This window comes from Zosterops lateralis (genome assembly GCF_965231275.1).
Source record: "Zosterops lateralis genome assembly, chromosome: 3".
Classification (NCBI taxonomy): domain Eukaryota; kingdom Metazoa; phylum Chordata; class Aves; order Passeriformes; family Zosteropidae; genus Zosterops; species Zosterops lateralis.
Genome location: NC_139764.1, coordinates 10733066 through 10746192, shown reverse-complemented (window position 1 = coordinate 10746192; position 13127 = coordinate 10733066). Strand labels below are relative to the sequence as shown.

Below are 13127 nucleotides of genomic sequence, written 5' to 3'. Positions count from 1 at the left end.
AGATAAATCTCTTTAGGGACAACACCCTGTAGTTTAATTGGAATGGCAAATGCAAAGTTTAAAAAAACGAATAAAAAAAACCCCGACATCTGAAAGATCCAACAGTAGAATAAATAAATATACATACAGCAGTTCTCAAAATAGGAATATCTTAAAAACATACAGCAATTCTCAGAAAATGTCTCAGAAAATGACAGACAATACCGACACCATTAAAATATTTAGTATTTTAATTTAAGAACATGCACTTTCTCCTCTGTATTTATTTCAGGAAAATGTGGAGTCATGCTGTAAGCATGGGGTCATCTCTACTATTAGATTTCTCTTTTCTTTGTTCCTTTGGAAAAAAAAAAAAAAAGTGTATTATTTTTGTTGTTCACTCTACTTTCTTCAGTTATTGAACAGAGCAGAGTTCTGTGTCCCAAGTGGGAGCAGAGCAGCACGTGGAATCCTGAGGGGAATCCTCTGATGCCTTGCTGGGAGAATGGAAAGCTAAGCTGGATGTGTTTTAAAAAACCTCCTCATATTCAGATTTGGCACCAAATAATGAATGTCTGCACTGAGGCTTTGTCTTCTCTTGATCTTCTCTCCTCCTTGAAGTTCCTGTGAGTTGAGGGGGATGTTTGCTCCCCTTGGCATTCAGATGATGGGAAGTGCTGAGGAGCAGCTCCTCCCTCCCCTGCTGCTTTCTCTGACAGATGCACAGCCCTGTGCTGCCAACAGCACACAAAGGACTTGCCATTTCACTAAACTCCTGAGATCTAACCCACAAAGTCACTTCTCCAGATGTTAACAGGGAAGGTCTTGAAGTTTGCATCTTTTAGATGATGGTTCCTCCACCTTTAGTACCTCTGGGTTCCTGCCCTGCTCCAGGATTACAGTGATGCCAGACAGGAGGTACCCCCCACCTCCACTCATGGTCAGCTTTGGGTGGCTGCGATCCGGCAGCACCTTTAAAACAAACAGACAAACAATAAAACACACCCTGAACACTCCCCACAACCAGCACCTGCAAAAATCCACCCTCTGTGTGCACAGCATGTGGAGCAATTTCAGCTTACAGGATAGGATGGAGATTTTTTTCCCCAGCCACAACAACCAACAGCCATTTGGGAAGTGAAATTATCTTTATCTGCAGAGGAGAATCCAGTTGTAGAAATCCATAATAATGTTAGTGCTCCATGGCATTGCCAGCAAAATTATAAAGCCAAGGTTTGAGACCCATGGAAGTGCTCAGGAGTGAGGTGCTCTGCAAGAAACCACAGCTGCTGTGCAAAGCAGCCTGAAGGGATTCTGTGATTTCACCTTCCAGCCACCCTCAGGGTCAGACACAGCACTGGGCCTTCCCTTTCAGCACATCACACCTTTTTGGAAGGACTGTCCCTTCAGCTGTGCCTCCCCCTCATGTCCAAGACACTGCAGAGCTGTTCTCTCTGCAGATGGACACAGGACTCCTGCTCAGGAATTATTAACCCTGCCACTTTCCTACAAATATTTCAACAAATGTTTAGTAAAACGCAAGGAAGTCGAGTCTTTCCATTGGAAATTGCTCCAGTGAAGCATTAAAGCACTTCAGAATACTCACTGCTCTTGGGTGGAGCAAATGCCTGAGTTTACACATTGTTGCAGTCAATCCTGTTTTCAGGGAATGTTTTGCTCCCAGGAATTGCCATGGTTTGGGCAGATCCTTACCTGGTAGTTCCTCAGCCAGCTCTCAGACAGTTTCAGGTTGATGACTCCACCTCTTTCTCTCAGCTTGGTGTAACAGTCTAACAGTGGCTTAGAAAGAGCAGAGAGGAGGTTACACAGCAGAATTGGCACCACACCGAACTGTAACAGCTGAAGGAACATCCTGATTTACCTCTTTGTATTGGCAGTAGACAACAAAAGGCCTCGAAGGAGCAACAAATTCCAATAAAGAAAGTAACAAGGGTGTGGGATGAAACTTGCTGGCTACAATTAAGCTGCAAAAAAAAAGTTTCATGCGTGTTAATTTTCTGCTTCTGAAACCTACTCAGCTAGTGACATTTCCTCCTGCTTAGCACACAGCAATCAATTACAGCTTGGAAGTGTCTCATCAGCATGTTTTCACTGCTCTGACAACTCCCCAAATGGAAAAAACAATCATGACTTCCTACTGGCCTAATTAAGAGGCTGAAGCATTGCTCCCCAAGGTGCAGAATATTAAAAGCATTGCAGGAGCACTCACTTCAGCTGTGTCAGGCTCCACAGTAATCTAAGAAATGTCCTGTTGCTTGCTCTGTATTTTCCAAATACAATTTAAGTTTTGTGACTGCCAAATGTTCCTTAGAATGTAACCTCAGTTGTGACTCTTTAGACTGAGTAGCCTTCATTTAATAGTTTTATATGAAAGTATATAAAGAGAGAACAAATCCTTAACAGGCATAACTAAAAATCTTTTAAAAAGGAACTATTTCCTTGACAACCTAAAAGCTTAATATCTTATCTCCATCCTCATTCCAACATAAGACAATAACTTGGATCTACAGATGCTTGAGATTCTCTACCACTATCTCCAGTTTTAATTAAAAAAAAAAAAAATCACTGCTGAACTACACTGCAAGAAATGGTTGATAATTAGTGAATTAGTTATTAAGTTGTGCTTGTGCAGAAAGAACAGGCTAATTAAACTCCTTTGTCACAATGCACAGACACTGCTGAGATGCCCCATCCATTAACATTTGTTCTCCAGGGGGATGTGCAGCACTGGGGCAGAGTTAAACTTGCCTGGCAAAAGGGAGGTAAGAAACTGATGCTCAATTTTGTAAATACAACAGAGACAGGGAGGTGAGATGACTCTTTTTCAGTTGTTCCCACTTGGGTTGTTTGCCAGCCATGGCCTTGCAGACCATTTATTTCAAGTAGAAAACTCAGAATTGTGCTCCAAAATGAAGCCAGCAGTGCCTTGGAAGGTCTGGAATGCTGCCCTGGCACTGCCAGGGGCTCCAGGTTGGGGAAAATCAAATGTTGCTCTTTCATATGGCAGCACAGATTGCTGCCAGCAGGAGCCTGGCCAGGCACAGGATGGATGAGTGGGTGAGGAAGGACAGGAAGAGGCAGAGGAAGGGCAGAGGGAGGAGATGGTCTAATTCTGGCATGTCCAGGAACAAATTTCTGTTTCCACAGTGCCAGGAAAATGGAATAGTCTATCTCTGAAGCCTTATTTAAAAGAATACCAAATACCCAAAGAATATCTTTCTTTTCCCCCTCAGTGGCCTGACATCAGACCTCGACTCTCATAAAAGGAATTGAACAAACAGATCCCATACAATGTTTTACCACACAACAGCACAGAGGGTATAAATTTAACCGAAATGATATCTTCTACATTCAGTAATAAATACTGTTAAATTCAGGACTTTCAGATTTAAATTCAGATTTCTCCTGAAGTTGGTACCTACTTTCATCTAATGAACAGCTTTTCTTTACTCTGCCAGGAAGTCCCAGTCTTTCTCCCCACCTCCATTGCTGAGCACCTTTTCCCCTGTCCTTTCCCTGCTTCTCTCCTGCAAAAAGTCCCCAAACCCTTTTTTTCCTGTCTGTTTCTGCTCAGGTACAGAGTGGTTAATTTGAAGCATTTCTTTATTCCATGCCAAGTTTTCTGTGGCTCCTGATCTCAAGGAGCAGTGGCTAAAAAAGGCAGATGATTGAGGAAAAGGGGATCAGGGCTGAGACCATAAATTCTGTTTATCCCCATCCTGCTGGAGCGTTCCTAAAGCCAGGAGTCACTCATCCCTTCAGGAATGTCATTTGTCACAGCTTCCAAAGGAGGATAAAAGGGATTGAAAACAAATAAACAAGAGACAAAGATTAATCAGGCCTCCTTGAACTCAATGAATAACTGAATGTATTATTTTACACAGAAGGAAATGACAAGTGAAGTTAAATATTCCTTTTCCTTTGGCAGATCATGGACGGACATTAATTCCAGTGATGGTGCAGCTAATAAATATTAATTATTTAATATTAATAGAAAAAATAGACCCAAATAGAATTAATTAATAGAAACCAGACCCAAACACTGCCACTGTTCAGGGAGCTCAGTGGTCACAGGCACTGCCAGACACATGTGCAGATTTTTTTACAAACCTCCTTGACCATTTTGGTGCTTCAGAGAACAATAACCTGGTTCTGCATCTTTATAAATCTGCTACATGAGGAGCATGAATTAAAACATTTCATAGCAACAAAACCCCAAACATTATCTACAAGCATTTTAAAAGAACCAGTAAATGTGCAGTAAAATTTATCCAAGCAAAACAGCTTCATCCCAGTGAACCAATATTCTTTGGAGGAAAAAAAAATTAATAGGAATGTCATTAAATTAACTAAATTAATGTTACCTGGTTAACTTGAATCACTTCAGCATTTGCTAAGAACACAGGGGAAAAGTCACACCCACCAAGTGCTCTTACACTATTTTGGAGCTCAATTTCTAGGAATGTATTCACTGTACTTGTTTTAAATTTATGGTATTAAATCTGTGTGCTGAATTGTTCCTCAGGAGTAACTGATCCTGGCTAAAGCAGGTAAAAAAAAGTTATGTGTTTTTATTTTCCTGTGTGAAAAGGAAATGAGTATTTAAAAACATAAGAACCAAAAAAAAAAAAAAAAAAACAAACAAAAAAAAACAAACCCACAAAAAAAAAAAAACAAACCAACAACCAAACACCAAACCCAAAACCCGAGAACAACAAATTTAGTTCCACTTTAATGAACTTAAAACCTCAGGTCCTATTTTCCCAATTAGAATCCTGTGATTTTTTTGGCAGTCACTTTGAATTAGATTCTACCCAGATTCTGGTTTTCTTTGGATAGATTTTGATTTTTTTTTTTTTAATATTTCCTTGTGTTTAGTTGACTTGCAGATAATTTCAAACCATTTAAATGAAAGAAAAAAATCTCAAGCAGTGCCTTTTGTGCCCCCAGGTCTCTGCTGCATCCCATGGTCTGGAGAGTTTCAGTGGGAGCACTAAACTGGGATTATTATTCCCAAACTGTGACAGACTCACCCATCAGCATCCTTCTCTCTCAGCAAAGCTGCAGCTTCTTTCAGCTTTTTCCTTCTCTCCCACTGTTTAATTTGCTTTTCCCGAACCTTTGAACAACAAAACAAACAGTTGGCACTTAAATTGCTAATTATTTATCCAATCATTATTATCTGGACTGCATTTTCTTTTTTTTTGAATCTTAAGGTAAGACAAAAAACAACTCCCAGAGTTCCTGACTAAGCTGCATTCAGACAGCAGAATTTTACGTCCACAGACATAAAACTGAACTTGAACAGCCACAATAAACATTCTTACATTTTCTTTATTTTCTTTTTCTTTGTTCTCTTTAAACTCCACCTCTTCGGCACCGATGTCCATCGTGTCTTGCTCTTCTGCTGGGTTCATCTCCATGGCTGTTTCAGCAGCAGGTTCCTCCTCTGTTTCCTGCTGTTTCTCCTCACTCAGTCCATTGCTCTCCTCTTCCAGCAGTGGAATCTCCTCAGGCTCTGCACTGAATGTCCCACACAGGAGACTCTGCACTTTGCTCAGAGGAAATTCATGAAGATTATCAAAAAAAGCTTTGGGGAATCCAAAACAACTGGTGGCAGCTCTAACAGGGCCCCCTCCTGGGTACATCTGAATGATGGAGCCATAGCCTGTGGGACAGAAAGAATAAAAACACATTGGAAAAGCAGAATTCTTAAAATTTTAAAATTCTAAAATGCATAAATGAAGGCTCCAGTTAAGAAAAAGGAAGTAAATTGCCTGCTCTTAATCAAACCATCAAATTGAACAAGCTGTGGAAATTTGCCTCAAGGTGGAAAACCTTTATTAAAAGGACAAGTTACTGAAATGCAGAAGTTTGTTGTTTTTGGGGTTTTTTCTATATCATGATATGGAAAAAACCTGTATTTTTTCCATATGGAAAAAAAATTCCCCATAAAACTCCATCAATCCATAAATATTTGTTTAATACACAAATATGATATGATATTCCATATCATGGAGTATTTGTGTAGTAAACACTTATTTAGGATTAGCTCAGAACATACAAGCAGTGACCAATTGCTAGAAAAAGCTAATTTCATAAAGAATTAAAAGACAAATTTGGTACACTTTCTGTTACTTATTTATGGAGTTGCTTGGATAAAACCCAAAAGTGAATTTAAAGAGCTTTATTAGGCAAAGATTTTTTTCAATAAAGAAGGAAAGAGCTAAAGGAAAAACTGTGAGATGTTAAACCACAAGAAATAACTTTTCAATAGTTCACTGAAATTGTATCTTATTTACTCCAAGGAGCAGCCCTGTGGCCAAAAGTTGCCTAAACAAAACCAAGACACCAGCCAGCACACAGTTTTCACTTCACTGCCTGCCTTTCCAGGCTTCTGGAATGAATTGTCACCTCTACCTGCTGTCTTAAAATAATGAAACTGATGAACTGAGTTTGGAAAATCAGGAGTCAAACTTCTCCTGGAATGTGCTCAAGGAAATATCACAGACTCTCAAAAGACACATTTTGCACAACACACACACTAAATCTGGTGCACTGAACAAGAGGAACATTTCCAGTGCTGTCAGAATTCCAGTGGCATTATTCCTGTTTTCTGCCATTCACCTTCCTGGACTTCCTGGTGTCTGGGAAGAATATCCACACAAGCTCCTTACAGCTTTTGCTGAACTCAATGTGAAGAGAGAAACTACAACAGATCTACACACAAGGCTATCAATTTAATCACAATTCTATAAACAATTATATCTAATTTAAATCTCAACTTTTTTACGGTTTTTAAAAAATACAATCCAACTGATGCAAAACCTTTCCCCAGTGGGAAACCAAGTTTCTGCTGGAATGCTGGAGGTGTTAAGCCCAGCTTTCCAAAGCTGAAGGAACATTTTGGAGCCCTGCCTTTCAGCAGGTGTGTTTCCCATCCTTGTATGACTGAGGTGCAGCTCACCTCCCATTCTCTCCATCACAGCCCCCAGCACCAGCCCTGCACACGTTTCCATCACAATCATCTTGGTGCCAGCATGGATGTTCCCCAGAGTCAGCATCTGAGCCAGGGTGTCGTACCTCAGGTGGCTGGAACACAAAAAGGATTGAACAAACATCAGTTTGCTTAGAGATGCTGCCTCACTAGCCCAGGAGCATGCCAAAAAAAAGCTGGATTACAGGTAGATTAAAAAAAAAAGCATCAGTGACCCTTATTGTCAGCACACAAACTTATAATTAAATATCTGATTATGAAGTTCTAGTAAACATAAATTATTTACTATATGTGAAGTTCATATATAATGAAGTTCTTCTGATAATGAAGAACTAGAACTGGAGCCAGCAGGAAATCAGCCAGGAAAAGCAAAAGCAGGATATGCAGTAGGGTGCACATATCAGTGGACATCGTATGCTGTGCCAGTCAGAGAAAGTATTTTTTTTAATCTTTTGTTTGTTTTTTCCTCTGGCATGTCAGCTTTGTAAAGAACAAATGCATTTCTTGATCCAATAATGAACCCTTTGTGGTTTTCACCTGTTTTGCAGGAGCCAGCACCAAAACCCTTGTAGGGACAGCTACACAAATTACAACTAATCTTTAACAGTAAAAGCAGCCAAGTGACAGAGATGGTGGAAGGAGAAGGAAAAAGGTTTGAGAAGCCTTAAATAACATATATTTGAAGGTTTTAAATCTCAGCATCTTAGAGCTACTATTCCTACATTAAATAATGTATCAATCCAGCTTTAACATGTTACAATGTATCTTAGGTTAGGTGAGTGAAAATCAACCAGGGTCAGATCTCTGCAGTCATGGCCCCATCTGACTCCAACCCCAAAGTTACCCACAGGTTTTTAAATAAACTCTGGAGACTTCTCATTGAAGATTTTGAATCCCTGAATTTGAATTTTCATAACTCCAACAGTAGTTATGAAATGCTTAAGCAGCTAGAAAATAAAAAGGAAGGATCTTGAAGTGACAACATGTCTTTTGGATAATAAACAGATGTTAAAGCGTATAAGAAAGAGAAGAAAAGTGAGTTTTGTACACTTTGGTCCATTGCAGGTATTTAAAAAGTATTAAAGGATCTTTCTGTTATCATTTGAAAAAAGAAACTTAATGAAAACTCACTTAATTTTTCCAGGTTCCCTTGCATAATACATGGTTGAAAGGATGCGAGTGGATGGTTTCACAATTGTAATAATTGCCTCATATCTGTAAAAAAACATAGAAATGGTCTTATTTTAGTCTCAACAATTTAGGGAATTAACAAGTATTTTTTCACATTCTTAAATCCACTTACTTTTTTTTCTTCTTCTTTATGTATTTATCTTGAGCAAATTCTGTTTTGTCTCTGAATGTTGTACTGTTCTCTATTAACTGTTGAACTATTTCCTTGGAAGAGACAATTCATTTTTGTTACAGCTAGCATTTATTTCTCATTCACTTCATAGACAGTATTTTTTTAAAACAAACACTGAAAATATTTCCTTCCAGTAGAGGCATGTACACCATGAACTTCTGCTGACACTGATGGGTGGGAGTTTAATCACATACTTTTGCATAAAAATCCTAGAACTGAGAATGTTTATCCTGGAATATTCAGTAATATTTCCTTTATTCCAACTCCTTCTTTGGGTCTGATTCCAGCTTTCCTGAGGGTTTTCTCTTTTTTCCCTGTTTCATGGAGTTCCTCCCCTCTGCTCTGGTTAATCACCAGACATCTCTTTCATTCCAATAATTTTTTCAGCCTCACAGATGTTGCCACACTACTGTACCAAACTCCTTAGCATCTGTTACTTCCTGCAATGCTCCTCCTGATTTTTTCCTTCTCTAGCTCCCAGGTCTTCCCAGAATTCCAGTTTGGGTTTCTTGGTCTCTTTGGTCCCCTTTGCCAACCCAATTCTTTCTCCTGCTTTCAGATTCCAGCTGGAGGGATCATTAGGACTTCCAGCAAAACCAAACCAATCAAACAGGACTCTCCTTGCTCCACACCAGCAACACGAGAACAAAAAATGTTGCTATTTTGGGTTCTGTGATCCAAGTAGTTTAACTACTAAAATTATGGGTTCTATTAAACATGGAGGGGACAAATGAAAAAAAGATTATTTTCAATTTGGACACTGCAGCTCCCCTTGTGCTTTAAAAAGCTGCTCAAAAATTAGAGTGGTGCAAGTGCTCCTCATTTCCTATTGCTGCTCTTCAGGTCATCATTCCTTCCAACACTTAACATCTGTTATTAATGATTTGAAACAGAATTTCTTCCTTTTTTTGCCTTATTCTAGGAAAAAAATAAATTCAGTGTCTGGGTTGTTTAGGTTGTTCTGTAGAGGGTTGGTTGTTGTTTTTTTTTTTATGTTCCAGTAAAATTTACAGTGAGGAAACAGGGAAGTATCCTGCATCACCAAGACAGGCCATTCGCAAATTCAGAATCAGGAATTCAGACTTTAACAGACATTTAGGAAGGAATAATTTCTATTGCTGCTAACGTAGCTTAAAATGAATATTCAGGTACAGTCCAGAAAGCAGAGTTAATAAAGCACAGGAGATGCACAGGCATGCTGAGGAAAGTCAGAGGGATCTTCTGCCATGGACAGGGAAAACAAAACCCATCACAGCTGATTAACACATTCTTTTCCAAGAGATAACACAACCATGGAAACAGAAGAACCATCCCCAACTCCCTGGAGGCAGCAGGCAAAAGCAGAAAAGCTGCTCTAAAGAGCAAGCTGCAAACAGGAGATGAACTTGATGTAAGCAGGAGCAATTTCCTGGCTTTATTAGAAAGGGTCAACCAAAGATGAGAAAGGATTTTGCCTGACAGCAGAACAGAGCTGGCTGCAGTGATTTAGGAAAAATTTTAAATGGATTAAAGATCCCTTGCTTTCTGAAAGGTGCAGGCTTAAATACTAAGCCCTTTTCTAAGAGAACAGAACTGGTTTTTTGGGAATACTCTCAGTTTTCCAGATACAGATAAAGCAGCAGCATCACCCTGGTCTGGCAGGCACTGCTACAGATACATTTGTTACACAGTGTTCTTTGTTAAGGCTTTTGTTTGGCCATAATCTTTTCCTACACCTTTGACAGTTTAATCATTGCACAATTTTCATACCTCTGTAATACAGAAATAGTGTTTTGAAACTTATACACAAGCAAAACTGAATTATGATTATGTGAGCTGTACTTTTTTTATCTGTTACGACTTCTGATGCCATAAACATTTGTTCTTTACTCTCCTCTGACAAAGTTGCCAACCTTACATAAAGTTTTCTCTGAAAACAGCCTCTCCATTTTTGTAAAACCAAAAAATTGACCAGAAGAACAAAGAAAAAGCACCGAAATCAATGCACAGATAAAATTTTTTTTTTTTTCAGAAACTAAAATAGAACCATCGAGGTAGCACAGAAATGACACCAAAACCTTGTTTTTACCTGTCCTTTAATACCCTTGTCCTTCAAAGCCTTTATGTCATCATGAGTCAGTTTCTGAGACTTCCCATCGTCAACTATGTTACGATTGTCTGTCCCTGCTTCCTTTGTTTCTAAAGGAAAAGGACACAGGCTTGTCAAATCTACCTCCAAATAAGTGGGAGAAACACATGATTTTAGTGTCACAGAAAGCAGATTTCTCGTGGTTGAACACACATTTTTCATGGCCTTGAAAAGTGCAGCCTAAGCAAGGAAATGTAATAGGTGAGGTAAAACTCAATCACTCAGACTAAGGTTCAAATTTTCTCCCACATTAAAAAAGATGATTTGTTACAGGAGTGGTGAAACCACTGCTCAAGACAAAACCATGCACTTTCGTGACAGAAAGAATACAAGCAGTATGAAGTCCACAAATTATTAACAGAAATCTTTCCCAATTTCTCTGGTATCATCAAAGAGACAAATCAATTTGAAATAGTTTTTCCAGCTGTCAATCCTCTGGGATACCTGTGGTGGTCTCTTCCACCTCTTGCTTTGGCTGGAGGTTTCCACCATTGGTCACTTCAAACGTGGTCCCATAAATGTGTCCAATGGCATTGTCCAGGTAGAACCACTGCTTCTCAAAAATGATTTTTCTGAAATGATAGAAAAGTGATTAATACTTAAAGCATTCTTTTTATTGTATCTGAAACCCATTACACTTGAGCCTAAACTATAGCTTTATATAGGACTTTTTCATCTATATCCCGGAAGAAAAGCAGGACAAGCACAAAGAGTGAAATTAACCACAAAACTCACATTAAACTGGTCAGAAAAAGGACAAAGACCTCGAACAGACCATATGGGAGGAACCTCTTTTTTCTGTTTGAAAGAATTCTCAAGGCTGTGGCACTTTTCAGCATCATTTGTTGACAGAGAAGGTCAGAAATATATTAAATCCAAGCTGGGTCACACAGAATAGTAGCAAAAAAGATGAGCATGATCCTGTATTTTGCAAAGCTCCTCTGAAATAACATTTGCCAAAAGACTGTTGTTGTGAAGAAAACAGACAGCAGAGTGTGTCCAGTAATCCTGGAAATGTTTTGTTTAAGAAAAATTAAAATTTACCATCCCTTTCATTTGGATTGCACCAAGGCAGGTGTACATTTTTTTCTTTCCTCACAAAAACCAGGATCCACAAAGCCTTTAACTTTCACCCTGACCAACAAAGGCTGCCTTGCTATTCCTGCACTGGAAACACCAACCTTGGCAAATGAAACAGGCTCTAAGCCACATTCAAATCAAAACTTGCCAACAGGAGCCCTAATTATGCAAATTATACTCATCACTAATTCTGAACTGCAGAATTTTCAAGCCAGTCCCTTTCAAGAACAGCCCCTTTAGATCTCCATCCTGTGAATCAGACATTTGGCCACATTTCCCAACTTTTGCACACACTGGTCTATAAAACTGTCTGCTGCCAGGGGAAGAGCCCAGGCTGTGCCCAAGGATTCTGCCATTCCCTGCTGGGCTACAGGAGCTTTCTTGCTGTGAAAAACGAGTTCCACTCTCTTGGAGAAATTTATAAGTTTAATAAAAAAATAAAATAGACAATTGGGAGACAGAAGAGCAAAAGTTCCAGCTGGGGTGGCTCACCAGAGAGCACACACTTCTCTTTCAATTACTGTGTTTTAAGGATTGCTGGTTTACATATTCAATAATAGTAATCCATTCTTTTTGAGTTTTTATCTGTTTCAAGTATCCCCAGTCATCTTATCTGATGGATTTATTTGTGGGTGGCTCCACTCTGTCTGGTAACATGGGTCTCATAAATCTTTCTCTTGAGGTTTTTGACTGTTTTCATTTTGATTAAAAAAAAAACAAAAAACCAGAAAGTTAGTAGTTTTTATGCAGGGTTACAAGGTGATGACTCTTCCTCCCACACACCTTCTGGCTTGGTCAGTTTAGATGTTACAAAGAAGAAAAAAAAAAAACAGTCTTTTTACTATTTACACCATGTCACAATCGGAAAATACATTCATCACTTTTCTAAACTCTATTAATAAAACACAACACAGTACAATTATACATACAGTATTCACTCTAACATTCGCGAAAAGCCAGCTTTATAATACGCACTTATAACATTGCTGTGCCAGATTTCTGTCTGGGAGAAGCACACGGGAGACTTTGCACAGCAGGAACACCCGGAGGGGAGTGCCAGCTCCCTCCTGCCCAGGCACAGGCACAGGGCCGAGCCCGCCCGGGACAATTATCACTCCCATTATCGGGGCAGGAAATCGCCTGTGGCGGCACCAGCGCGACACCCACAGCGCAAACCCCTCCTAAGGCTCTTTCAAAGTCTTATAAAACGCGACCAGGACACCTTCCGGGTTTAAGGGAGGGGGTTTTGCCACAGGAACCGAGGCAACACTAAAGCAACCCATCACAGGAGCCTTGCGAGGCCGCTGGTCCTGCCTGGCGCGGCGGCACCGGGACCGGCACCGGGGGAGGCGAGGGCGGACGGCACAGAGCTCGGCCGAAGCTCCGGGCGGTGCCGGGAGGCTGCTCACCTGCGGCGCAGCACCGACACGGCCTTGAAGACGTCGCCCCGCTTGAGCACGGCGCAGTCCCCCTCACGGATGCGCGGGCCCGGGCCACCCTCCATGGCCGCCGCTCCGGACCCGGGCACGGCCCGCTCTGCGCAGGCGCCGGGGCGGCCG

The 13127-nt window shown here is 40.3% G+C and overlaps 1 protein-coding gene across 1 annotated transcript; it reads right to left on the bottom strand.

Annotated features, from left to right (window-relative positions):
- Window positions 1-339: 339 nt before the first annotated feature.
- Window positions 340-13092, bottom strand: TRMT6 (tRNA methyltransferase 6 non-catalytic subunit). Its single transcript, XM_083857888.1, has 11 exons — window positions 12978-13092; window positions 10933-11060; window positions 10429-10538; window positions 8301-8392; window positions 8129-8212; window positions 6968-7092; window positions 5328-5668; window positions 5034-5119; window positions 1862-1964; window positions 1693-1779; window positions 340-951 (listed from the first exon to the last, which is right to left on the bottom strand). Exons 1-11 carry the CDS (start codon window positions 13070-13072, stop codon window positions 790-792), a joined length of 1413 nt encoding a protein of 470 aa, XP_083714014.1. The 5' UTR covers window positions 13073-13092; the 3' UTR covers window positions 340-789.
- Between the last annotated feature and the right edge of the window lie 35 nt (window positions 13093-13127).